Raw genomic sequence first — 27229 nt, forward strand, 5'->3', positions numbered from 1 at the left:
TCACACGTTTCCTTTGTCCTCATCCCTCTGCAGGGTCCTCAGATCTCCTCTCAGCTGCCGATGCTTCAACCACAGATGCAGATGAGCAACCAGCAGAGTCACAGCAACGGAGAGCCTGTGAGCTCAGGGCAGGATTTGGTCTCACTTCCCAATGAACTTGGACCACTGTGCACAGTGTTACCACTTCTACGTGAGCTACAGTAATAATCGGCCTCGTCCTCAGCCTAGAGCCCAGAGATGGTCAGGGAGGCCGTGTTCCCAGACTTGGACCCAGAGAAGCGATCAGGGATCCCTGACGGTCGTTTATTGACACCATAAATCAAGGTTTTGGGGGCCGTGCCTGGGCGCTGTTGGTACCAGCTGACATAGTTATAACCCCCGATGTCACTGCTGGTTCCAGCACAGGAGATGGTGACTGTCTGTCCCGGATTCCCGGACACTGAGGGAGGCTGAGTCAGGCCAGACTGGGCCCAGGACCCTGGAAAGAGGAGAAACACACTCTGGTCAGTTCCATGTGGGGCCCAGGTCACACTGAGGACAAAAACACAAAGATCAGCCAGGTGTCGCCGGGGTCCCTTCCCTGGAGGCCTCACCTGTGCCCTGAGTGAGGAGGGTGACAAGGAGCAGAGCCCAGGCCATGGTGGAGACACGCCAGTCTCTGCCTTCTGAGCCCCCAGCCCTGGGCCTGCTCCCCCAGACCTCTCTTATCCCCTCCCCCTCAGAGGAGGGAGGGGCCTCCATGCAAATCTGCTGCCTGCACCTGCCCCTCCTCCCCACCTCTGCTCACCCCCTCTGACACGGTTTGTTCTAGATTCTTCTGCATCCCTGGACAGCAGAGATTATTGGAGAATTAACTCCTTCACATGGTGCGTGAGGACAGAACGAGTCCATGACAGGATGTGGGAAAGGAATCCAGCATGGGGTTTCCCGTCTCTCCTGGTGTGAGAGTCATCGTGGTTCCTGGGGGAGGAATCCCAGAAGGTCCCCTCTGTGCTCTTGGGACAAAGGAGAGGCCCTGAGCCCAGGTGGCTGAAAGATCCAACTGCCCCGCTTTCTGAGAGTTAAAGGCAAAGCTGGGTACCAGTATCCCTTCAACTACTTCTGTTTTAAAAATATTTATTGAAGGGACTTCCCTGGCGGTCCAGTGGTTAAGGCTCCGCGCTTCCACTGCAGGCGGAGTGGGTTTGATCAACGGTCGGGGGACTAAGTTGCTGCATGTCGCGTGACGCAACTAAAGAATTTTTGAAAATTAATAAAAAGAGAAAAAAGAAACAAAACAAATTCTATTGAAGTATAGTTGAATTACAATGTTGTGTGAATCTCTGCTGTACAGCAAAGTGACTCACTTATTCATTTATGTATACATTCTGTTTCTTATTCTTTTCCATTATGGTTTATCAGAGGATATTGAATACAGTTTCCTGTACTATACCGTAGGACCTTGTTGTCTATCCATCCTATATATAGTAGTTTGTATCTGCTGGTCCCAAACTCCCAATACATCCCTCCCCCACCCCCAACTCCCTCTCATGCCCCTCAGTTGGGAGGGTCCTCGGATTCCCCTCCAGCCTCTGTCTCCGAAGTGCTCTGAGTCTGAGGCCCAAGCCTGAGCCCTGGGCCATTTATTAGCACTTTGGAAGATGATTTCTTGGGGCACACATGCTTTGGGACATAAGAGGGGTTACGCAGGAAGAAGCTCTTGAAACTTCATACAGGACAATATAAGCCACAGGTACCTTCCCCAAATCCTGGCCCTTGCTGCCCCCTGGTGGCTGCAGATGGTGCCAACCGAGGCCCTGGAACCTGAGGGACAGAAAACAACCCAGTTCCCAGTCTGGCTGCTGTGCAGCTCATTGCAGGATGTGTCCGAAGAGCAGGTCCAAGTTTGTGTAAATGAACTGACATGGAAAGCACAGTTCACAAAAAGCTGGATGGAATCAACCACCTGGACTCAACCGGGCAGAGAGTCTGATTAAACCAAAATGCCAACATAGGATTTAAAGACCCATAGTTTCACCACAAAATATTGACCACACCAGGATAGACTGAAATCACTGGGCATATGGAAAACCAGAACATCTCAACTGTATGGAAGGGAAAGTTAGCAGAGCGTGTCTCACAGATCTGCTGGAATTATGTCACAAAGATATTCAACCAGTTTGTTAAAAATGATGCAAGAAATAAGGACAGAACCTACTGAAGTCAACAGAGAGATAGAGAGTGTCAGCCAATATATGGGAGAAAAATCTAAAAAAGAGTGATATATGTATATGTATAACTGATTCAATTTGCTGTACAGCAGAAACTAACACAACAGTGTAAATCTACTATATTCCAATAAAAATTTTTTAAAAAAGAAAGTCTCAGCTAAGCAATGGAAGGTGGAAAAAAACACAGTGAATCTACTACAGAGAAAATTACAGCAGATGGGATTAATGACAGACAGAGCATTGGATAACGAAAGATTTCTGACTTGAAGTCATGCAATGGAAACAGTCCCTTGTTCAACATAAGGCGGGAATATGAATTTAAAAGAATGAAGTAGTATCCACAAATTGTGGGACTTCAATTGACCTAATACACAAATAATTGGAGTTCCCAAAGGAGAGGAGACAGAGAGACACAGGGAAACCCTCACATCCAGAATCTTGACAAGCCCCAGGGTGTAGAAATGTGAAGGCAACCGCATCAAGTTTCATGGTAACGAAATCTTGAGGTGTGGACAATTTTTCAGACCCCTCTTCAGGTTGATTGACTATTGGTATGTTAGGAAAATGTCAGCTAAAGAAATAGTTCTGGGACTTCCCTGGTGGTCCAGTGGTTAAGACGTCATGCTTCCAATGCAGGGGGCACAGTTTCCATCCCCGGTCGGGGAACTAAGATCCCACATGCCACTTGGTGGGGTCAAAAAAAAAAGAAAAACCAGTTCCCTGCGGATTCTACCACAATGTTTCCTCCTCTCTCTCCCTCTCCCCAGCCTCACAACACAAACGCCTGTCCCAGAGTTCTTCACTCTGGTCATTACGGGTGACGTGGAACGAATGCACAACTATGATTGTTTCTTTTAAACCCAAGTCAAACAATACTGATAGTCAGAGCCATATATCAGAGTTCAGGAAGAGACCAAAGAACATAGGAGTACAGAAAAACACAAATATGGAAGCCAAGATGCATGTCGACAAGTGTTAGCCGACTTCCTCCTGAGAAAGGCCAGTCCCAGGTCTGCAGTGGTGCTAAGTAGACCTGTCATTCCTTAGGTCGTGATCAGTGGTGAGTATCGTCGTGATAAGCTGAGGTAACTTAACAATTATAATGAGTGTGAGTCCTTACAGAAGCAGGTAGATCTCCAGATTCTCTCTCCTTTTAGTCGTGAGGCTGGTAGACCACTGCCCACTAACCCCTGTGCACAGATTTGTTCTAGGGAAAGGGTAAACCACATGTCCTGAATAAGGGGGCACGGCAGAGCTGACTCTGTGGGGATCAGGAAGAGAAGCCTGTGTGCCTCCAGAGTTTTGTAGCCTCTGCCCACCTCTCTGGAATGGCCATCTCCCATGGAGGCCTTTCTCCAATGGGCAACCGGCAGAAATATTCACCTACAAGGAAGCTGACATCATCCAGGTACTGACATACCTGACACCATCCTGTAAGGTTGGATGCGTGTCGCCCAGATTCTGATTTGTACTTTATGTCTGGACTAGGCTTGTCTTGACATGATCCATTTTCTAGGGTCTTGATCAGCCAGGAACAATCTCTCTCGCTTCCTCCCAGTGAAGTGATCTCAGACAGCTCCTGGAGTCCACGTCCCGCTGAATAGCAGGATATGAGGGGCAGCTGATCCCCTGACAATATTCCCCCTAGAGATCCAGGACCTGCCCACATCCCACAAGGCCAGATGCCTGACTCTAGGGTTCCTTGTCTTTCCTCTGGGACCCTGTCTGCCATCTTCAGGACGGGCTCCAGGAAATCCAGGGAAGCTCCGCCCAGGACCAAGCTGAGCCTCTGTCAGGGTCCATGTCTCTTGGGGCCTCACCTGTAGACACACTACCCTTTCCTCACTCAGCGGGTTGGATGCTTGTACCCACTGTTTCAAACTATGTTGTTTGGGGGATGCATACCTAGGAAGGCTGGGGCAGGAATGTAAAGAAAGGCCATGGAATGATTAACCCTGAAGTCAGCAAACCAGCTAATCGGGGAGTGGGGTAGACAGATGTGTTTGGGGGGTAGATTTCATCTGGGGTTATGTGGTTTCTGTTTATTATTCTTCCTTAAATTGTGAGTGTGCATTTCCACACATTCTTCTTCAGGAATGCTGCATTTCATAATAAAAGGAATTGTGCAAAATACACTGAAAGAGACATGACTACTTTTCCCCTCCTTAGCTACATAGACCAGGACTCAGACATGGAGGAAATTTTCATGAGAAACTGCAAGTATAAGGTGAAAACCTACTCTTGAAGCCTTGGATGTGGTAGAAACACTCACCTGGAATCTTTGAACAAAGAAAGTGGGAAGAAAAAGACAGAGCCAGTATCGGAACAAAGACCCTCTCAGGCTGTTTGATGCAGCTGAGACCCTGCCCCCTCCCTGCCCATCCAGCTCGTCCAGGACACATGCAAACAACACTTAGAGAGAAGAGGAGATGCCCCCCAAACTGGATCCTTCGGAGACTCTGAGAAGGAGAACATGTGAAGAGCCTTATTCAGGTCATTGTCATTAAAACTAAAAAAGCTTTTCTTAGGGAAAAGTAAGACCGATTATCAATGCAGCTATATATTCAATAGAATAAAAAGAGAGGGATAACAGGATAACAGGATGGATGGAAATGAAGAACGGCTGTTTCCATAATAATGAGAGAGGGTAAATTATAACAGAGGCTATTTCAGGAGAGTGAAAAGACTCTGATTCCTGCCCTGCACACTTGGGAGCAGCTATAATCCCAGTGAAATTAGAACTTAGAAATAAAGTTGGTAAATATTTTTTACACTCTATTTGAGCTTTGACCATATACATAGAAAGACCAAAGATTCTGGTCATGTGTAAATTGCTGTGATAAAGACAAATGATTATTCAGATGGAGACTAGCATAGACTTGGAAAATAGGGGGCATAATTCGCTGGGTTAAAAAAAATTAGATTTAGGGACTTCCCTGTCGAGCCGGTGGTTGAGACTTCGCCTTCCAATGCAGGGGATGCGGGTTCGATCCCTGGTCGGGGAGCTAAGATCCCATTTGCCTTACGGCCAAAAACCAAAACATAAAACAAAAGCAATATTGTAACATATTCAATAAAGACATTAAAGATGGTCCACATTTTTAAAATCTTTAAAATTTTTTTAAAATTCAGATTTAGCAGAAAGATGATTTGGACAAGAAAAGAGGGCACAGGGCTAGCATGCAGTGAGCCATATACGAGGCGTCTTCCAAAGTCAGAGGGCCTTAATGAAAACAGCCCACTGACACGTGACTCCAACTTCATGAGAGCCAGGAGCCAGAACCACAGAAAAAGAGCTGCTTTCCAGTCCTGAACGCCTGAAAACACAGCTATCAAATGTTCCTCTTCTTCTTACTGGGGCGATGAGGTGTCCTGAGCAATCTAACCCATGCACTTTGTTTTTCATCTAAAATATTGAATTTGGGAGATTCCTGGTGCTCTAGTGGTTAAGACTTAGCGCTTTCATTGCAGGAGATGTGGGTGTGATCCCTGGTCGGGGAACTAATATATCACATGCCACATGGCATGGACAAAAAAAAAAAAGAAAAAAAGAAAAGAACAGAAAAACAAGAAACAAAAACTTCTGACTTCACATAATTTAAAATTTAAAATAATTGCATTTGAAATCTGTCTTTCAGTTTCAAAAGAAAGTAATATTGAACCGTGGACACACGAGCCTGTTTTTTCAATGAATTCTCACAGGTGTTAGATGTGCTGGGATTCCACCTGGAAGCTGCATTGGCTCTTCATGGAAACATGTGACCTTGACATCACTGAGGAAGGGAGGGCGTACCCTCCAACCCACCTTCCATACTGGAGCCACGTTACAAAGAGCCCATCGTATTGGGAGACTGTCTTCCTGTAGGGCTGTCCACGGACAGGGTTCACCGATGCCAGGACAGGGACAACTCTGAGACCCAGAGTGTGTCCCCAACCCTCCCTGGTTCAGCCCACACAGATGCAGGTCAAAGAGCAGGGACACCAAACAGGAAAATCACACGTTTCCTTTGCCCTCATCCCTCTGCAGGGTCCTCAGATCTCCTCTCAGCTGCCGATGCTTCAACCACAGATGCAGATGAGCAACCAGCAGAGTCACAGCAACGGAGAGCCTGTGAGCTCAGGGCAGGTTTTGGTCTCAGTTCTCCATGAACTTGGACCACTGTGCACAGTGCTACTACTACCGAAGCTACAGTAATAATCAGCCTCGTCCTCAGCCTGGAGCCCAGAGATGGTCAGGGAGGCCGTGTTCCCAGACTTGGAGCCAGAGAAGCGATCAGGGATCCCTGAGGGTCGTTTATTGACCTCATAAATCAAGGTTTTGGGGGCCATGCCCGGGTGCTGTTGGTACCATCCAACCTGATTATAACCTCCGATGTCACTGCTGGTTCCAGCACAGGTGATGGTGACTGTCTGTCCCGGATTCCCGGACACTGAGGGAGCCTGAGTCAGGCCAGACTGGGCCAGGACCCTGGGAAGAGGAGAAACACACTCTGGTCCGTTCCATGTGGGGGCCCAGGTCACACTGAGGACAAAGACACAAAGGATCAGCCAGGTGTCGCCGGGTCCCTTCCCTGGAGGCCTCACCTGTGCCCTGAGTGAGGAGGGTGATAAGGAGCAGACCCCAGGCCATGGTGGAGAGGTCCCAGTCGCTGCCTTCTGAGCCCCCAGCCCTGGGCCTGGGCCCCCAGACCTCTCTTATCCCCTCCCCCTCAGAGGAGGGAGGGGCCTCCATGCAAATCAGCTTCCTGCACCTGCCCCTCCTCATTCTCTCCTCACCCCCTTTGACCTGGCCCTGGACACTAGATTTTCTGCATCTTGGGGGGAGAATATAGCTCAGGGATTAAAATCTTTTGACACAAGCATGACATGTATATGCAGGAGCATGAATTGTTTGTAGCTGGTTTGCAGGGAGAGAAAGAGCAGCTGAAGTCCCTCAGGCAATGAGCTCCTGGACCTTCAGTGTCTCTGCTGGGACAGGACTGTGTCTCTGGGAACCTCAGGGCAGGGGACACTCCACAGCGCCCTCTGTTGGATGCCCATCTCCAAGTTCTCTAACTTTGGGAAAGGGTCACGCCCACCAGGGGAAACACCTGCTGTTTGCTGGGTGGCTGGTGGGACCCCGAGCTGCAGCCTTGTCCCATCCCCGCCCCCACCTCTTTGTTCTGAAGCATCTGCACAGCGAATCCACGAGCAGGTCCTTGACCACTAGCCCCCCCGCCCATTCTAGCCCCACTGAGCGCCAAGGGCACTCGTGTGAGGCCACCCATGGGGGGGCGGGGCACCAGGCAGGAACCAAGTCCTGAACCCGAGTCTGCCCTCCCCACTCTCCCCTTTGCCCTCTGAGCAGACAACTGTCCTTTCTCAGCTTCTGATTCTCACATGACAACTGAAGGCCGTGAGCCCACTGGCCGGTGTCCTGACTAAGAAGAGGTTGACAAGTGGAGAGTGCAGATGTGATAAAGGGGCCTTTCTAGGCTCATGGCTGTGCCATTTGTTATGAACTTGATCATCAAAGATTTCACCCCGGTTCATCTGTGTGTTACTGCTCTGGTCAATAGACGGGGTTTTCCTGATAGTTTCCTGCACCTCCCCACGTCCTCAGGCCACGAGAAAGGTGACCTTCTGGGGAATTCCCTGTTGGTCCAGTCATTAGGACTCCCTGCTTTCACTGCTGCGGCCCGAGATCAATCCCTGGTCAGGGAAGTAGCATCACACAAGCCTCGTGGTGTGGCCAAAGTAATAATCATCATAATCATAATGATAATAATAATAACAACAATAATAATACTAATTCAAAGTACATATTCAAAAAAGAACAGCAACATAAAGACTCTGGACTGAATTGTTTAGGGAGACTGTCTTCCTGCAGGGCTGTCCCCAGACAGGGTTCACCGATGCCAGGAAAGGGACAACTCTGAGACCCAGAGTCTGTCCCCAACCCTCCCTGGCTCAGCCCACTCAGATACAGGTCAAAGAGGAGGGACAACAAACATGAAAACCACACATTATCATTTGTCTTCATCCCTCTTCAGGGTCCTCAGATGTCCTCTCAGCTGCCGATGCTTCAACCACAGATGCAGATGAGCAACCAGCAGAGTCACAGCAACGGGGAGCCTGTGAGCTCAGGGCAGGATTTGGTCTCAGTTCTCCATGAACGTGGACCACTGTGCACAGTGCTACAACTTGTACCTGAGCTACAGTAATTATCAGCCTCGTCCTCAGCCTGGAGCCCAGAGATGGTCAGGGAGGCCGTGTTCCCAGACTTGGAGCCAGAGAAGCGATCAGGGATCCCTGAGGGTCGTTTATTGACCTCATAAATCAAGGTTCTGGGGGCCGTGCCTGGGCGCTGTTGGTACCAGCTGACATAATTATATTTCCCGATGTCACTGCTGGTTCCAGCACAGGAGATGGTGACTGTCTGTCCCGGATTCCCGGACACTGAGGGAGGCTGAGTCAGGCCAGACTGGGCCCAGGACCCTGCAAAGAGGAGAAACACACTCTGGTCAGTTCCATGTGGGGCCCAGGTCACAATGAGGACAAAGACCCAAAGATCAGCCAGGTGTCACCGGGGTCCCTTCCCTGGAGGCCTCACCTGTGCCCTGAGTGAGGAGGGTGACAAGGAGCAGAGCCCAGGCCATGGTGGAGACGTCCCAGACGCTGCCTTCTGAGCCCCAGCCCTGGGCCTGCTCCCCCAGACCTCTCTTATCCTCTCCCCCCTCAGAGGAGGGAGGGGCCTCCATGCAAATCAGCTTCCTGCACCTGCCCCTCCTCATTCTCTCCTCACCCCTCTGACCTGGCTCTGGAGGTGTCCATGGACAGCAGGGCTCATCTGAGAGGATGAAAACTCTGTGACACGTTGTCCTTAGTCAGGACACTGACCATTACAGGGCCCAAGAAGTGGGGCCATCCTGGGATGTCCCTGTCATCCACTATGGGAGTCAAGATGTCGTTGGCTAATAATCCCGATAATCACTCTTTGGGTTTTGCGGGTGGAAGGTGAGGACGGACGCCCGAGGGGCTGGGGTGACTTAGCGATTCCACCCCGTCTCCTCCCGACACCACAGGGGAGCTGGGGGTGTGCATCCCCCTCCCCAACCTGTCCCCTCAGCAGGACGGGCCCCCTGCCCCTGTCCCCTGCCTCAGCAGGCCGCGGAGGAGGAGCCCTGGGACTCTTGTTGGCCTTCCTAGTAAAGGGCTTATGAAGCAGAACAGACTGGGGACACTGCGCCCCACACTCTCCCTTAGGGGGTTAAGGAGGCCGCAGCTGGGGGCTTCATACAGGTCAGGACACCACAGCAGAACCTCCCCAAACCCAGGCCCTCGCTGCCCCCTGGTGGCCTCAGATGGTGACGACGGAACCCCAGGGAGGCAGCTGAGTGGGGCTGACCCCCCAGCTCTGACCCCCCCACTTCCTCCTCCTCCTCTCAGTTCAGGACCAGCGACCCAGTCCCTCCTCATCCCCTCCATGGGCTCATCCTTTGTCCTGCAGCCCCATCAGGACAGAATTGTCACCTTCCTCCCCAGGTGACTCAGAAGGGCCCCTGAAGGGTCTCTAATCTTGTCTCAGCATGACCTTGTCTCAGGGACAGTGACCTAGAGGAGATCTCAGCTCAGGGCAGGGGAACCTCACACGATAAATGACTCCACCCCCATAGGTACACGGATGAGAAATATGGGCCCATGAGATGAATCTGAATTCTCAAAACGCTTTGAAAAAGAATAATGTAAGAAGGATTTTAGTTCCGTCAGGATGGAGGGAGACCTAATGGAAAATGAAGGAAGATGCCAGGGTGTGCAGGGCTGGGAGGAGGGGCTGGGTCAGAGTCGGCCTCAGGGCCCAGCCGCAGGGACCTCTCCTCAGGCAGGTCTGTCTGCCACGTGGTGCAAGTGAGGATTCTCCTCTGTCCCCTGTGCTCAGCGGGAGGTCCTCACCCCAGAGCTGGCGCCTCCCTGAGGTCAGGCACCTGTGTCCAGACGCTAGACCCATTGTGTTTTCTAGACACAGAGACGCTGGACCCAGTGTGTTTTCTAGACAGAGAATCAGGGCTGACTGGTCTTTCCCAAGATTGTCACTTTCTCAGTATCTGAAATGTCTAGTTCCTGATTACGAGGAAAGTTGACAATTGGTGTAATTGTCCTTTGCATCCCAGGGTTTATGCTCCTGCCTCTGGGCACAGGGCCCCGGGGGTGATGCAGAAGGAGCTCCAGGTCCCCACAGAACAGATTCCTGCTTCTTTCCTGGGTACTGTGGAGGGGACCCAGGAGTGATGGTGCTGGGGGGGTGTGTGTGTGTGTGTGTGTGTCTGTCTGTATTTGTGTGGGGCTGTGTGTGTGTTTCTTCACAGAAACAGAGCACATCCTGCGATAGAGCATAACCTGGGCCTGATGGGAGATGTTGGGTTTCCCTTGGATCCAGGGCCTGAACTCAGGCACAGGAATACACATAGGATTTGTGCACGTCAGAGTTACCCCACAGCCTGAGACTAATGTCCTTACATAGACCTGCCCACAACACTCGCCCTGGGTTTGTGTCTTGTGATTAGATTTCAGGAAGGTTTAGGCTATTCCCCAAGAAGAATGACCCCCTGAGTCTCCACTTTCCTGCAACCTTATGGTTTACTCTGAACCCCTGACCTGCTCCCCAGCGGGAATCTGGAATTTCCGTAGATGCCAGGCACAGGATGCCTAGGAGACCAGACTCCAGTAAGAGTCTTGGGGGTCTGATGAGGCTCCCTGGGGCACAATTCTTCACACAGGTTGTCACCATTTAACTCTGGTGATGAAGCCTGACCCTGGGAAAGGTCTCCTGGAAGTTTATCCTCGTTTCCTCACATTTCACCTCATCCACCAAGCCCTTTGCTGATTTTGCTCGGTCTCCCTTCACTGAAGGAAATCACAGCCACCAGGACACCTCTCTACTGAGTCTTGTGGGTCTTCTTAATGACAAAAGTAGTTGCCTGTGGTCTTGGGGACACTCGACACAGGATGATCTGAGAAAACAAGCAGCAAACCCAGGGTCTAGGGTTTCCCTCCATCTCCTGCCGTCTGCACGCGGGGGGTAAAAGTCATCATGGGAATCAGGGTCTGCACTAAACTTCACCCCTCCCTGGACAGCCCAGGACCACCCAGGGAAGCAGTAAGTCACGAGCACTGGAAACTCCCCACACCTCCCCACCACCCTTGGAACAAGCTCCAGTGAGAGAATTATCAGGTCCACACTTGGAACTCCTGCTCTCCAGACTTTCAGTGTAAGCTCCTGTCTACACCCCTGCTGGTTTCTCTCTGTGGCTCCTTGATCCGAAGGCAGGGACCCCAGTTGCAGCCATACTCGCTCCCCCCCACCCAGAAGCTGGTCTGGAGCCTCTGCCTCGTGGATCTTAAGAGCTGCCAGAGCTCCCACAAGAGCCTCAGGCTGCCACCCAGCCTCCATGAGGAGGGATCCCACATAGCAGGAGGGAGTCCTCTGCCAGTCAGCACATGTTTTGTCCTCCTTAAGGAGAAAATGCACAAATAGTCCAGACCTTCTTTCTCCATAACACAGGCTAATGTCCACTGCTTCCTTCTTGGTTTATCCTTTAAATATGCCATACGTTTGCAGTGGGAAAATAACCAAAGCAAACCACCTGCAGGAAAGTTATTGTTTACCCACTTTTGATGGTGAATCCTTAGTAGATTTCCCATGAGTCGTATTCTGCCTTGCACATATTACAACAGCAAAGAGTAAGGAGATTTTTTAAAAATTTAATTGAATTTTCAGAGATTCTTCATCTCTGCTCCAGAAAACGTAACCCATCGGCTATCCCTTGACCCTTCATTCACTGTGAACTCTTAGGAAATTTCCTCTCTGTCCACCCCGCCCCCAAACCTGAGCAAGGGCTCCTGTTCCCACTTCCGGGATATGGATACAAAACAAGACACACCTTCAGTCCAGAGCAGGGTCCCACATGCTGTCTGGAACAATGTTTGGGCATCACATTGGACGGGGCACAAAATGGCAAGAGATGCTCTTGACTTGAGTCTGTTGCTCTGTGTCCCGAGATTTTCATTTCATTGAGATTCCGAGAATCAAAATATCATCTATGATAGAAAGTACCTTTTTTCTTAGTCAAACATATGTTTCCAAATCCACCTAAAATATTGGGTCAAAACTTCTCCAGAAGTTTTCTCATCAAACAGAAGGGAATCAATGATCCTCTAGATTCAGTGTGTATCCCATCGTGCTCTTTTGAAAACTCATCCATATCCTGCTCAGTGACAGAGCTGTTAGTACCTGCAGTGAGGACGGGAGTGGGGAGGGGTCCGTGTGTGGACACAAGGTGACCTTTGCTCTGATTGTCAGGCACAAACACACACATCTGCCTACAAGTACCCACACTGGATTGTTTAAACTGCAAGCTCAGGGTTATTATATTCAGGGGAATATTTGATATCACAGCTCAGTCTACTTTGTAGAATGTGACTTCTGAACATGTGGAGAGCCATATTCGGGTCATTCTCATTAAAAGAAAAAGTCTTACTTTGAAAAATGTAAGACTGATTATAAATGCAGCTACATGTTTAATAGAAAAAAAAGAAGAAAGAAATAACAGGATAACAGGACAGATGCAAAGGAGGAATGGCTGTTTCCATAATAATGGTGGAGGGTAGAAATCATAACAGAGGCTATTTCAGGAGAGTGAAAACACTCTGATTCCCGCATTGCACACTTATTAGCAGCTATAATCCCAATGAAAGTAGAACTTAGAAATAAAGTTGGTCAATATTTTCTACGCTCTACTTGAGCTCTGATGATATAGATAGAAAGACCAAAGACTCTGGTCATTTGTAAAATGCTGTGATAAAGACAAATGAATACACAGATTGAGACTAACATAGACTTGGAAAATAAGGGGCCTAATTGGTGGGGTTAAAAAAAAATCAGGTTTATCAGGAAGATGAATTAGACAAGAAAAGCGTGCCCAGAACCGGCATAGAGTGAGCCACATACGACGGGTCTTCCAAAGTTAGAGGACCGATTGACATGTGAAAACAGCCCGATTGACACGTGACTCCAACTTCATGAGAGCCAGGAGCCAGGACCACAAGAAAGAGCTGCTCTCCAGTCCTGGACGCCTGAACACACAGTTATCAAATGTTCCACTTCACTTGTTACTGTGGGGATGATGTGTCCTGAGGAATCCAACCAACGTACTTTTTCGTCTAAACTATTGAATTGGGGATATCCCTGGCGGTCCAGGGGTTGAGACTTAGCACTTACATTGCAGGGGGTGAAGTTCCGATCCCTGGTCAGGTAACATAGATCCCACAAGGTGCGTGGCATGGCCACAGAAAACACAACAAAAACCAAAACAAAACATAAAAAAAAAATTTTTTTTTAACTATTGAATTCACATAATTAAAATTTTAGTAATGTTTCCATTTGAAAACTGTCTTTCAGGTTCAAGAAAATTTAATATTGAAGCCAGGACACTCACGCCTGTTTTTCAATGAATTCTCACAGGTGTTAGATATGCTGGGATTCCACCTGGAAGCTGCATTGGCTCTTCATGGAAACATGTGACCTTGACATCACTGAGGAAGGGAGGGCATACCCTCCAACCCACCCTCCATACTGGAGCCACGTTGCAAAGAGCCCATCGTATTGGGAGGCTGTCTTCCTGTAGGGCTGTCCACGGACAGGGTTCACCGATGCCAGGACAGGGACAACTCTGAGACCCAGAGTGTGTCCCCAACCCTCCCTGGTTCAGCCCACTCAGATGCAGGTCAAAGAGCAGGGACAACAAACAGGAAAATCACACGTTTCCTTTGTCCTCATCCCTCTGCAGGGTCCTCAGATCTCCTCTCAGCTGCCGATGCTTCAACCACAGATGCAGATGAGCAACCAGCAGAGTCACAGCAACGGAGAGCCTGTGAGCTCAGGGCAGGATTTGGTCTCACTTCCCAATGAACTTGGACCACTGTGCACAGTGTTACCACTTCTACGTGAGCTACAGTAATAATCGGCCTCGTCCTCAGCCTAGAGCCCAGAGATGGTCAGGGAGGCCGTGTTCCCAGACTTGGAGCCAGAGAAGCGATCAGGGATCCCTGACGGTCGTTTATTGACACCATAAATCAAGGTTTTGGGGGCCGTGCCTGGGCGCTGTTGGTACCAGCCGACATAGTTATAACCCCCGATGTCACTGCTGGTTCCAGCACAGGAGATGGTGACTGTCTGTCCCGGATTCCCGGACACTGAGGGAGGCTGAGTCAGGCCAGACTGGGCCAGGACCCTGGGAAGAGGAGAAACACACTCTGGTCAGTTCCATGTGGGGCCCAGGTCACACTGAGGACAAAGACACAAAGATCAGCCAGGTGTCGCCGGGGTCCCTTCCCTGGAGGCCTCACCTGTGCCCTGAGTGAGGAGGGTGACAAGGAGCAGAGCCCAGGCCATGGTGGAGACACGCTAGTCTCTGCCTTCTGAGCCCCCAGCCCTGGGCCTGCTCCCCCAGACCTCTCTTATCCCCTCCCCCTCAGAGGAGGGAGGGGCCTCCATGCAAATCTGCTGCCTGCACCTGCCCCTCCTCCCCACCTCTGCTCACCCCCTCTGACACGGTTTGTTCTAGATTCTTCTGCATCCCTGGACAGCAGAGATTATTGGAGAATTAACTCCTTCACATGGTGCGTGAGGACAGAACGAGTCCATGACAGGATGTGGAAAGGAATCCAGCATGGGGTTTCCCGTCTCTCCTGGTGTGAGAGTCATCGTGGTTCCTGGGGGAGGAATCCCAGAAGGTCCCCTCTGTGCTCTTGGGACAAAGGAGAGGCCCTGAGCCCAGGTGGCTGAAAGATCCAACTGCCCCGCTTTCTGAGAGTTAAAGGCAAAGCTGGGTACCAGTATCCCTTCAGCTACTTCTGTTTTAAAAATATTTATTGAAGGGACTTCCCTGGCGGTCCAGTGGTTAAGGCTCCGCGCTTCCACTGCAGGCGGAGTGGGTTTGATCAACGGTCGGGGGACTAAGTTGCTGCATGTCGCGTGGCGCAACTAAAGAATTTTTGAAAATTAATAAAAAGAGAAAAAAGAAACAAAACAAATTCTATTGAAGTATAGTTGAATTACAATGTTGTGTGAATCTCTGCTGTACAGCAAAGTGACTCACTTATTCATTTATGTATACATTCTGTTTCTTATTCTTTTCCATTATGGTTTATCAGAGGATATTGAATACAGTTTCCTGTACTATACCGTAGGACCTTGTTGTCTATCCATCCTATATATAGTAGTTTGTATCTGCTGGTCCCAAACTCCCAATACATCCCTCCCCCACCCCCAACTCCCTCTCATGCCCCTCAGTTGGGAGGGTCCTCGGATTCCCCTCCAGCCTCTGTCTCCGAAGTGCTCTGAGTCTGAGGCCCAAGCCTGAGCCCTGGGCCATTTATTAGCACTTTGGAAGATGATTTCTTGGGGCACACATGCTTTGGGACATAAGAGGGGTTACGCAGGAAGAAGCTCTTGAAACTTCATACAGGACAATATAAGCCACAGGTACCTTCCCCAAATCCTGGCCCTTGCTGCCCCCTGGTGGCTGCAGATGGTGCCAACCGAGGCCCTGGAACCTGAGGGACAGAAAACAACCCAGTTCCCAGTCTGGCCGCTGTGCAGCTCATTGCAGGATGTGTCCGAAGAGCAGGTCCAAGTTTGTGTAAATGAACTGACATGGAAAGCACAGTTCACAAAAAGCTGGATGGAATCAACCACCTGGACTCAACCGGGCAGAGAGTCTGATTAAACCAAAATACCAACATAGGATTTAAAGACCCATAGTTTCACCACAAAATATTGACCACACCAGGATAGACTGAAATCACTGGGCATATGGAAAACCAGAACATCTCAACTGTATGGAAGGGAAAGTTAGCAGAGCGTGTCTCACAGATCTGCTGGAATTATGTCACAAAGATATTCAACCAGTTTGTTAAAAATGATGCAAGAAATAAGGACAGAACCTACTGAAGTCAACAGAGAGGTAGAGAGTGTCAGCCAATATATGGGAGAAAAATCTAAAAAAGAGTGATATATGTATATGTATAACTGATTCAATTTGCTGTACAGCAGAAACTAACACAACAGTGTAAATCTACTATATTCCAATAAAAATTTTTTAAAAAAGAAAGTCTCAGCTAAGCAATGGAAGGTGGAAAAAAACACAGTGAAGCTACTACAGAGAAAATTACAGCAGATGGGATTAATGACAGACAGAGCATTGGATAACGAAAGATTTCTGACTTGAAGTCATGCAATGGAAACAGTCCCTTGTTCAACATAAGGCGGGAATATGAATTTAAAAGAATGAAGTAGTATCCACAAATTGTGGGACTTCAATTGACCTAATACACAAATAATTGGAGTTCCCAAAGGAGAGGAGACAGAGAGACACAGGGAAACCCTCACATCCAGAATCTTGACAAGCCCCAGGGTGTAGAAATGTGAAGGCAACCGCATCAAGTTTCATGGTAACGAAATCTTGAGGTGTGGACAATTTTTCAGACCCCTCTTCAGGTTGATTGACTATTGGTATGTTAGGAAAATGTCAGCTAAAGAAATAGTTCTGGGACTTCCCTGGTGGTCCAGTGGTTAAGACGTCATGCTTCCAATGCAGGGGGCACAGTTTCCATCCCTGGTCGGGGAACTAAGATCCCACATGCCACTCGGTGGGGTCAAAAAAAAAAGAAAAACCAGTTCCCTGCGGATTCTACCACAATGTTTCCTCCTCTCTCTCCCTCTCCCCAGCCTCACAACACAAACGCCTGTCCCAGAGTTCTTCACTCTGGTCATTATGGGTGACGTGGAACGAATGCACAACTATGATTGTTTCTTTTAAACCCAAGTCAAACAATACTGATAGTCAGAGCCATATATCAGAGTTCAGGAAGAGACCAAAGAACATAGGAGTACAGAGAAGCACAAATATGGAAGCCAAGATGCATGTCGACAAGTGTTAGCCGACTTCCTCCTGAGAAAGGCCAGTCCCAGGTCTGCAGTGGTGCTAAGTAGACCTGTCATTCCTTAGGTCGTGATCAGTGGTGAGTATCGTCGTGATAAGCTGAGGTAACTTAACAATTATAATGAGTGTGAGTCCTTACAGAAGCAGGTAGATCTCCAGATTCTCTCTCCTTTTAGTCGTGAGGCTGGTAGACCACTGCCCACTAACCCCTGTGCACAGATTTGTTCTAGGGAAAGGGTAAACCACATGTCCTGAATAAGGGGGCACGGCAGAGCTGACTCTGTGGGGATCAGGAAGAGAAGCCTGTGTGCCTCCAGAGTTTTGTAGCCTCTGCCCACCTCTCTGGAATGGCCATCTCCCATGGAGGCCTTTCTCCAATGGGCAACCGGCAGAAATATTCACCTACAAGGAAGCTGACATCATCCAGGTGCTGACATACCTGACACCATCCTGTAAGGTTGGATGCGTGTCGCCCAGATTCTGATTTGTACTTTATGTCTGGACTAGGCTTGTCTTGACATGATCCATTTTCTAGGGTCTTGATCAGCCAGGAACAATCTCTCTCGCTTCCTCCCAGTGAAGTGATCTCAGACAGCTCCTGGAGTCCACGTCCCGCTGAATAGCAGGATATGTGGGGCAGCTGATCCCCTGACAATATTCCCCCTAGAGATCCAGGACCTGCCCACATCCCACAAGGCCAGATGCCTGACTCTAGGGTTCCTTGTCTTTCCTCTGGGACCCTGTCTGCCATCTTCAGGACGGGCTCCAGGAAATCCAGGGAAGCTCCGCCCAGGACCAAGCTGAGCCTCTGTCAGGGTCCATGTCTCTTGGGGCCTCACCTGTAGACACACTACCCTTTCCTCACTCAGCGGGTTGGATGCTTGTACCCACTGTTTCAAACTATGTTGTTTGGGGGATGCATACCTAGGAAGGCTGGGGCAGGAATGTAAAGAAAGGCCATGGAATGATTAACCCTGAAGTCAGCAAACCAGCTAATCGGGGAGTGGGGTAGACAGATGTGTTTGGGGGGTAGATTTCATCTGGGGTTATGTGGTTTCTGTTTATTATTCTTCCTTAAATTGTGAGTGTGCATTTCCACACATTCTTCTTCAGGAATGCTGCATTTCATAATAAAAGGAATTGTGCAAAATACACTGAAAGAGACATGACTACTTTCCCCCTCCTTAGCTACATAGACCAGGACTCAGACATGGAGGAAATTTTCATGAGAAACTGCAAGTATAAGGTGAAAACCTACTCTTGAAGCCTTGGATGTGGTAGAAACACTCACCTGGAATCTTTGAACAAAGAAAGTGGGAAGAAAAAGACAGAGCCAGTATCGGAACAAAGACCCTCTCAGGCTGTTTGATGCAGCTGAGACCCTGCCCCCTCCCTGCCCATCCAGCTCGTCCAGGACACATGCAAACAACACTTAGAGAGAAGAGGAGATGCCCCCCAAACTGGATCCTTCGGAGACTCTGAGAAGGAGAACATGTGAAGAGCCTTATTCAGGTCATTGTCATTAAAACTAAAAAAGCTTTTCTTAGAGAAAAGTGAGACCGATTATCAATGCAGCTATATATTCAATAGAATAAAAAGAGAGGGATAACAGGATAACAGGATGGATGGAAATGAAGAACGGCTGTTTCCATAATAATGAGAGAGGGTAAATTATAACAGAGGCTATTTCAGGAGAGTGAAAAGACTCTGATTCCTGCCCTGCACACTTGGGAGCAGCTATAATCCCAGTGAAATTAGAACTTAGAAATAAAGTTGGTAAATATTTTTTACACTCTATTTGAGCTTTGACCATATACATAGAAAGACCAAAGATTCTGGTCATGTGTAAACTGCTGTGATAAAGACAAATGATTATTCAGATGGAGATTAGCATAGACTTGGAAAATAGGGGGCATAATTCGCTGGGTTAAAAAAAATTAGATTTAGGGACTTCCCTGTCGAGCCGGTGGTTGAGACTTCGCCTTCCAATGCAGGGGATGCGGGTTCGATCCCTGGTCGGGGAGCTAAGATCCCATTTGCCTTACGGCCAAAAACCAAAACATAAAACAAAAGCAATATTGTAACATATTCAATAAAGACATTAAAGATGGTGCACATTTTAAAAATCTTTAAAAAATTTTTTTTAAATTCAGATTTAGCAGAAAGATGATTTGGACAAGAAAAGAGGGCACAGGGCTAGCATGCAGTGAGCCATATACGAGGCGTCTTCCAAAGTCAGAGGACCTTAATGAAAACAGCCCACTGACACGTGACTCCAACTTCATGAGAGCCAGGAGCCAGAACCACAGAAAAAGAGCTGCTTTCCAGTCCTGGACGCCTGAAAACACAGCTATCAAATGTTCCTCTTCTTCTTACTGGGGCGATGAGGTGTCCTGAGCAATCTAACCCATGCACTTTGTTTTTCATCTAAAATATTGAATTTGGGAGATTCCTGGTGCTCTAGTGGTTAAGACTTAGCGCTTTCATTGCAGGAGATGTGGGTGTGATCCCTGGTCGGGGAACTAATATATCACATGCCACATGGCATGGACAAAAAAAAAAAAAAGAAAAAAAGAAAAGAACAGAAAAACAAGAAACAAAAACTTCTGACTTCACATAATTTAAAATTTAAAATAATTGCATTTGAAATCTGTCTTTCAGTTTCAAAAGAAAGTAATATTGAACCGTGGACACACGAGCCTGTTTTTTCAATGAATTCTCACAGGTGTTAGATGTGCTGGGATTCCACCTGGAAGCTGCACTGGCTCCTCCTGGAAACATGTGACCTTGACGTCCCTGAGGAATGGGGGACACGACCTCCAGCCCACCTTCCATTCTGGAGAAACTTTGCAAAGAGCCCATCGTATTGAGGAGACCATCCTCCTGCAGGGCTGTCCCTGGACAGGGTTCACGATGCCAGGAGAGAGACAGCCCTGAGAACAGCCCTCTCTGGCTCAGCCCACTCAGATGCAGGTCAACGAGGAGGGACAACAAACATGAAAACCACACGTTGTCATTTGTCTGCATCCCTCTGCAGGGTCCTCAGATCTCCTCTCAGCTGCCGATGCTTCAACCACAGATGCAGATGAGCAACCAGCAGAGTCACAGCAACAGGGAGTCTATGAGCTCAGGGCAGGTTTTGGTCTCAACTTCTCCATGAACTTGGACCACCTTGCACAGTGCTACTACTTGTACCTGAGCTACAGTAATAATCTGCCTCGTCCTCAGCGTGGAGCCCAGAGATGGTCAGGGAGGCTGTGTTCCCAGACTTGGAGCCAGAGAAGCGATCAGGGATCCCTGAGGGTCGTTTATTGACCTCATAAATCAAGGTTTTGGGGGCCATGCCCGGGTGCTGTTGGTACCATCCAACCTGATTATAACCTCCGATGTCACTGCTGGTTCCAGCACAGGTGATGGTGACTGTCTGTCCCGGATTCCCGGACACTGAGGGAGCCTGAGTCAGGCCAGACTGGGCCAGGACCCTGGGAAGAGGAGAAACACACTCTGGTCAGTTCCATGTGGGGGCCCAGGTCACACTGAGGACAAAGACACAAAGGATCAGCCAGGTGTGGCCGGGTCCCTTCCCTGGAGGCCTCACCTGTGCCCTGAGTGAGGAGGGTGACAAGGAGCAGAGCCCAGGCCATGGTGGAGACGTCCCAGACGCTGCCTTCTGAGCCCCCAGCCCTGGGCCTGGGCCCCCAGACCTCTCTTATCCCCTCCCCCTCAGAGGAGGGAGGGGCCTCCATGCAAATCAGCTTCCTGCACCTGCCCCTCCTCATTCTCTCCTCACCCCCTTTGACCTGGCCCTGGACACTAGATTTTCTGCATCTTCGGGGGAGAATATAGCTCAGGGATTAAAATCTTTTGACACAAGCATGACATGTATATGCAGGAGCATGAATTGTTTGTAGCTGGTTTGCAGGGAGAGAAAGAGCAGCTGAAGTCCCTCAGGCAATGAGCTCCTGGACCTTCAGTGTCTCTGCTGGGACAGGACTGTGTCTCTGGGAACCTCAGGGCAGGGGACACTCCACAGCGCCCTCTGTTGGATGCCCATCTCCAAGTTCTCTAACTTTGGGAAAGGGTCACGCCCATCAGAGGAAACACCTGCTGTTTGCTGGGTGGCTGGTGGGACCCCTAGCTGCAGCCTTGTCCCATCCCCGCCCCCACCTCTTTGTTCTGAAGCATCTGCACAGCGAATCCACGAGCAGGTCCTTGACCACTAGCCCCCCCGCCCATTCTAGCCCCACTGAGCGCCAAGGGCACTCGTGTGAGGCCACCCATGGCGGGGCGGGGGCACCAGGCAGGAGCCAAGTCCTGAACCCGAGTCTGCCCTCCCCACTCTCCCCTTTGCCCGCTGAGCAGACAACTGTCCTTTCTCAGCTTCTGATTCTCACATGACAACTGAAGGCCGTGAGCCCACTGGCCGGTGTCCTGACTAAGAAGAGGTTGACAAGTGGAGAGTGCAGATGTGATAAAGGGGCCTTTCTAGGCTCATGGCTGCGCCATTTGTTATGAACTTGATCATCAAAGATTTCACCCCGGTTCATCTGTGTGTTACTGCTCTGGTCAATAGACGGGGTTTTCCTGCTAGTTTCCTGCACCTCCCCACGTCCTCAGGCCACGAGAAAAGTGACCTTCTGGGGAATTCCCTGTTGGTCCAGTCATTAGGACTCCCTGCTTTCACTGTTGCGGCCCGGGATCAATCCCTGGTCAGGGAAGTAGCATCACACAAGCCTCGTGGTGTGGCCAAAGTAATAATCATCATAATCATAATGATAATAATAATAACAACAATAATAATACTAATTCAAAGTACATATTCAAAAAAGAACAGCAACATAAAGACTCTGGACTGAATTGTTTAGGGAGACTGTCTTCCTGCAGGGCTGTCCACGGACAGGGTTCACCGATGCCAGGACAGGGACAACTCTGAGACCCAGAGTGTGTCCCCAACCCTCCCTGGTTCAGCCCACTCAGATGCAGGTCAAAGAGCAGGGACAACAAACAGGAAAATCACACGTTTCCTTTGTCCTCATCCCTCTGCAGGGTCCTCAGATCTCCTCTCAGCTGCCGTTGCTTCAACCACAGATGCAGATGAGCAACCAGCAGAGTCACAGCAACGGGGAGCCTGTGAGCTCAGGGCAGGTTTTGGTCTCAGTTCTCCATGAACTTGGACCACTGTGCACAGTGCTACTACTACCGAAGCTACAGTAATAATCAGCCTCGTCCTCAGCCTGGAGCCCAGAGATGGTCAGGGAGGCCGTGTTGCCAGACTTGGACCCAGAGAAGCGGTCAGGGATCCCTGAGGGCCGTTTATTGACATTATAAATCAGGGTTTTGGGGGCCATGCCTGGGAGCTGTTGGTGCCAGCTGACAGCATTATATTTCCCGATGTCACTGCTGGTTCCAGCACAGGAGATGGTGACTGTCTGTCCCGGATTCCCGGACACTGAGGGAGGCTGAGTCAGGCCAGACTGGGCCCAGGACCCTGCAAAGAGGAGAAACACACTCTGGTCAGTTCCATGTGGGGCCCAGGTCACAATGAGGACAAAGACCCAAAGATCAGCCAGGTGTCACCGGGGTCCCTTCCCTGGAGGCCTCACCTGTGCCCTGAGTGAGGAGGGTGACAAGGAGCAGAGCCCAGGCCATGGTGGAGACGTCCCAGACGCTGCCTTCTGAGCCCCAGCCCTGGGCCTGCTCCCCCAGACCTCTCTTATCCTCTCCCCCCTCAGAGGAGGGAGGGGCCTCCATGCAAATCAGCTTCCTGCACCTGCCCCTCCTCATTCTCTCCTCACCCCTCTGACCTGGCTCTGGAGGTGTCCATGGACAGCAGGGCTCATCTGAGAGGATGAAAACTCTGTGACACGTTGTCCTTAGTCAGGACACTGACCATTACAGGGCCCAAGAAGTGGGGCCATCCTGGGATGTCCCTGTCATCCACTATGGGAATCAAGATGTCGTTGGCTAATAATCCCGATAATCACTCTTTGGGTTTTGCGGGTGGAAGGTGAGGACGGACGCCCGAGGGGCTGGGGTGACTTAGCGATTCCACCCCGTCTCCTCCCGACACCACAGGGGAGCTGGGGGTGTGCATCCCCCTCCCCAACCTGTCCCCTCAGCAGGACGGGCCCCCTGCCCCTGTCCCCTGCCTCAGCAGGCCGCGGAGGAGGAGCCCTGGGACTCTTGTTGGCCTTCCTAGTAAAGGGCTTATGAAGCAGAACAGACTGGGGACACTGCGCCCCACACTCTCCCTTAGGGGGTTAAGGAGGCCGCAGCTGGGGGCTTCATACAGGTCAGGACACCACAGCAGAACCTCCCCAAACCCAGGCCCTCGCTGCCCCCTGGTGGCCTCAGATGGTGACGACGGAACCCCAGGGAGGCAGCTGAGTGGGGCTGACCCCCCAGCTCTGACCCCCCCACTTCCTCCTCCTCCTCTCAGTTCAGGACCAGCGACCCAGTCCCTCCTCATCCCCTCCATGGGCTCATCCTTTGTCCTGCAGCCCCATCAGGACAGAATTGTCACCTTCCTCCCCAGGTGACTCAGAAGGGCCCCTGAAGGGTCTCTAATCTTGTCTCAGCATGACCTTGTCTCAGGGACAGTGACCTAGAGGAGATCTCAGCTCAGGGCAGGGGAACCTCACACGATAAATGACTCCACCCCCATAGGTACACGGATGAGAAATATGGGCCCATGAGATGAATCTGAATTCTCAAAACGCTTTGAAAAAGAATAATGTAAGAAGGATTTTAGTTCCGTCAGGATGGAGGGAGACCTAATGGAAAATGAAGGAAGATGCCAGGGTGTGCAGGGCTGGGAGGAGGGGCTGGGTCAGAGTCGGCCTCAGGGCCCAGCCGCAGGGACCTCTCCTCAGGCAGGTCTGTCTGCCACGTGGTGCAAGTGAGGATTCTCCTCTGTCCCCTGTGCTCAGCGGGAGGTCCTCACCCCAGAGCTGGCGCCTCCCTGAGGTCAGGCACCTGTGTCCAGACGCTAGACCCATTGTGTTTTCTAGACACAGAGACGCTGGACCCAGTGTGTTTTCTAGACAGAGAATCAGGGCTGACTGGTCTTTCCCAAGATTGTCACTTTCTCAGTATCTGAAATGTCTAGTTCCTGATTACGAGGAAAGTTGACAATTGGTGTAATTGTCCTTTGCATCCCAGGGTTTATGCTCCTGCCTCTGGGCACAGGGCCCCGGGGGTGATGCAGAAGGAGCTCCAGGTCCCCACAGAACAGATTCCTGCTTCTTTCCTGGGTACTGTGGAGGGGACCCAGGAGTGATGGTGCTGGGGGTGTGTGTGTGTGTGTGTGTGTCTGTCTGTATTTGTGTGGGGCTGTGTGTGTTTCTTCACAGAAACAGAGCACATCCTGCGATAGAGCATAACCTGGGCCTGATGGGAGATGTTGGGTTTCCCTTGGATCCAGGGCCTGAACTCAGGCACAGGAATACACATAGGATTTGTGCACGTCAGAGTTACCCCACAGCCTGAGACTAATGTCCTTACATAGACCTGCCCACAACACTCGCCCTGGGTTTGTGTCTTGTGATTAGATTTCAGGAAGGTTTAGGCTATTCCCCAAGAAGAATGACCCCCTGAGTCTCCACTTTCCTGCAACCTTATGGTTTACTCTGAACCCCTGACCTGCTCCCCAGCGGGAATCTGGAATTTCCGTAGATGCCAGGCACAGGATGCCTAGGAGACCAGACTCCAGTAAGAGTCTTGGGGGTCTGATGAGGCTCCCTGGGGCACAATTCTTCACACAGGTTGTCACCATTTAACTCTGGTGATGAAGCCTGACCCTGGGAAAGGTCTCCTGGAAGTTTATCCTCGTTTCCTCAGATTTCACCTCATCCACCAAGCCCTTTGCTGATTTTGCTCGGTCTCCCTTCACTGAAGGAAATCACAGCCACCAGGACACCTCTCTACTGAGTCTTGTGGGTCTTCTTAATGACAAAAGTAGTTGCCTGTGGTCTTGGGGACACTCGACACAGGATGATCTGAGAAAACAAGCAGCAAACCCAGGGTCTAGGGTTTCCCTCCATCTCCTGCCGTCTGCACGCGGGGGGTAAAAGTCATCATGGGAATCAGGGTCTGCACTAAACTTCACCCCTCCCTGGACAGCCCAGGACCACCCAGGGAAGCAGTAAGTCACGAGCACTGGAAACTCCCCACACCTCCCCTCCACCCTTGGAACAAGCTCCAGTGAGAGAATTATCAGGTCCACACTTGGAACTCCTGCTCTCCAGACTTTCAGTGTAAGCTCCTATCTACACCCCTGCTGGTTTCTCTCTGTGGCTCCTTGATCCGAAGACAGGGACCCCAGTTGCAGCCATACTCGCTCCCCCGCACCCAGAAGCTGGTCTGGAGCCTCTGCCTCGTGGATCTTAAGAGCTGCCAGAGCTCCCACAAGAGCCTCAGGCTGCCACCCAGCCTCCATGAGGAGGGATCCCACATAGCAGGAGGGAGTCCTCTGCCAGTCAGCACATGTTTTGTCCTCCTTAAGGAGAAAATGCACAAATAGTCCAGACCTTCTTTCTCCATAACACAGGCTAATGTCCACTGCTTCCTTCTTGGTTTATCCTTTAAATATGCCATACGTTTGCAGTGGGAAAATAACCAAAGCAAACCACCTGCAGGAAAGTTATTGTTTACCCACTTTTGATGGTGAATCCTTAGTAGATTTCCCATGAGTCGTATTCTGCCTTGCACATATTACAACAGCAAAGAGTAAGGAGATTTTTTAAAAATTTAATTGAATTTTCAGAGATTCTTCATCTCTGCTCCAGAAAACGTAACCCATCGGCTATCCCTTGACCCTTCATTCACTGTGAACTCTTAGGAAATTTCCTCTCTGTCCACCCCGCCCCCAAACCTGAGCAAGGGCTCCTGTTCCCACTTCCGGGATATGGATACAAAACAAGACACACCTTCAGTCCAGAGCAGGGTCCCACATGCTGTCTGGAACAATGTTTGGGCATCACATTGGACGGGGCACAAAATGGCAAGAGATGCTCTTGACTTGAGTCTGTTGCTCTGTGTCCCGAGATTTTCATTTCATTGAGATTCCGAGAATCAAAATATCATCTATGATAGAAAGTACCTTTTTTCTTAGTCAAACATATGTTTCCAAATCCACCTAAAATATTGGGTCAAAACTTCTCCAGAAGTTTTCTCATCAAACAGAAGGGAATCAATGATCCTCTAGATTCAGTGTGTATCCCATCGTGCTCTTTTGAAAACTCATCCATATCCTGCTCAGTGACAGAGCTGTTAGTACCTGCAGTGAGGACGGGAGTGGGGAGGGGTCCGTGTGTGGACACAAGGTGACCTTTGCTCTGATTGTCAGGCACAAACACACACATCTGCCTACAAGTACCCACACTGGATTGTTTAAACTGCAAGCTCAGGGTTACTATATTCAGGGGAATATTTGATATCACAGCTCAGTCTACTTTGTAGAATGTGACTTCTGAACATGTGGAGAGCCATATTCGGGTCATTCTCATTAAAAGAAAAAGTCTTACTTTGAAAAATGTAAGACTGATTATAAATGCAGCTACATGTTTAATAGAAAAAAAAGAAGAAAGAAATAACAGGATAACAGGACAGATGCAAAGGAGGAATGGCTGTTTCCATAATAATGGTGGAGGGTAGAAATCATAACAGAGGCTATTTCAGGAGAGTGAAAACACTCTGATTCCCGCATTGCACACTTATTAGCAGCTATAATCCCAATGAAAGTAGAACTTAGAAATAAAGTTGGTCAATATTTTCTACGCTCTACTTGAGCTCTGATGATATAGATAGAAAGACCAAAGACTCTGGTCATTTGTAAAATGCTGTGATAAAGACAAATGAATACACAGATTGAGACTAACATAGACTTGGAAAATAAGGGGCCTAATTGGTGGGGTTAAAAAAAAATCAGGTTTATCAGGAAGATGAATTAGACAAGAAAAGCGTGCCCAGAACCGGCATAGAGTGAGCCACATACGACGGGTCTTCCAAAGTTAGAGGACCGATTGACATGTGAAAACA

The 27229-nt window shown here is 49.7% G+C and overlaps 2 pseudogenes and 3 gene segments (V, D, J or C); all 5 read right to left on the bottom strand.

Annotated features, from left to right (window-relative positions):
- Window positions 1-224: 224 nt before the first annotated feature.
- Window positions 225-639, bottom strand: LOC133075367 (immunoglobulin lambda variable 2-8-like). The segment is given in 2 exon segments: window positions 225-478; window positions 594-639. Coding segments are annotated over 2 exon segments (300 nt in total).
- A 3908-nt stretch (window positions 640-4547) lies between these two features.
- LOC133075159 (immunoglobulin lambda variable 2-8-like) lies at window positions 4548-6840 on the bottom strand (annotated as a pseudogene).
- A 1079-nt stretch (window positions 6841-7919) lies between these two features.
- Window positions 7920-8848, bottom strand: LOC133075161 (immunoglobulin lambda variable 2-8-like). The segment is given in 3 exon segments: window positions 7920-7968; window positions 8402-8687; window positions 8803-8848. Coding segments are annotated over 3 exon segments (381 nt in total).
- Window positions 8849-20336: 11488 nt separating this feature from the next.
- LOC133075162 (immunoglobulin lambda variable 2-18-like) lies at window positions 20337-20835 on the bottom strand (annotated as a pseudogene).
- Window positions 20836-21915: 1080 nt separating this feature from the next.
- On the bottom strand, window positions 21916-22843 carry LOC133075163 (immunoglobulin lambda variable 2-18-like). The segment is given in 3 exon segments: window positions 21916-21962; window positions 22392-22679; window positions 22795-22843. Coding segments are annotated over 3 exon segments (381 nt in total).
- Between the last annotated feature and the right edge of the window lie 4386 nt (window positions 22844-27229).

The sequence above is a fragment of the Eubalaena glacialis genome, chromosome 15 (genome assembly GCF_028564815.1).
Source record: "Eubalaena glacialis isolate mEubGla1 chromosome 15, mEubGla1.1.hap2.+ XY, whole genome shotgun sequence".
NCBI classification, from domain to species: Eukaryota; Metazoa; Chordata; class Mammalia; order Artiodactyla; family Balaenidae; genus Eubalaena; species Eubalaena glacialis.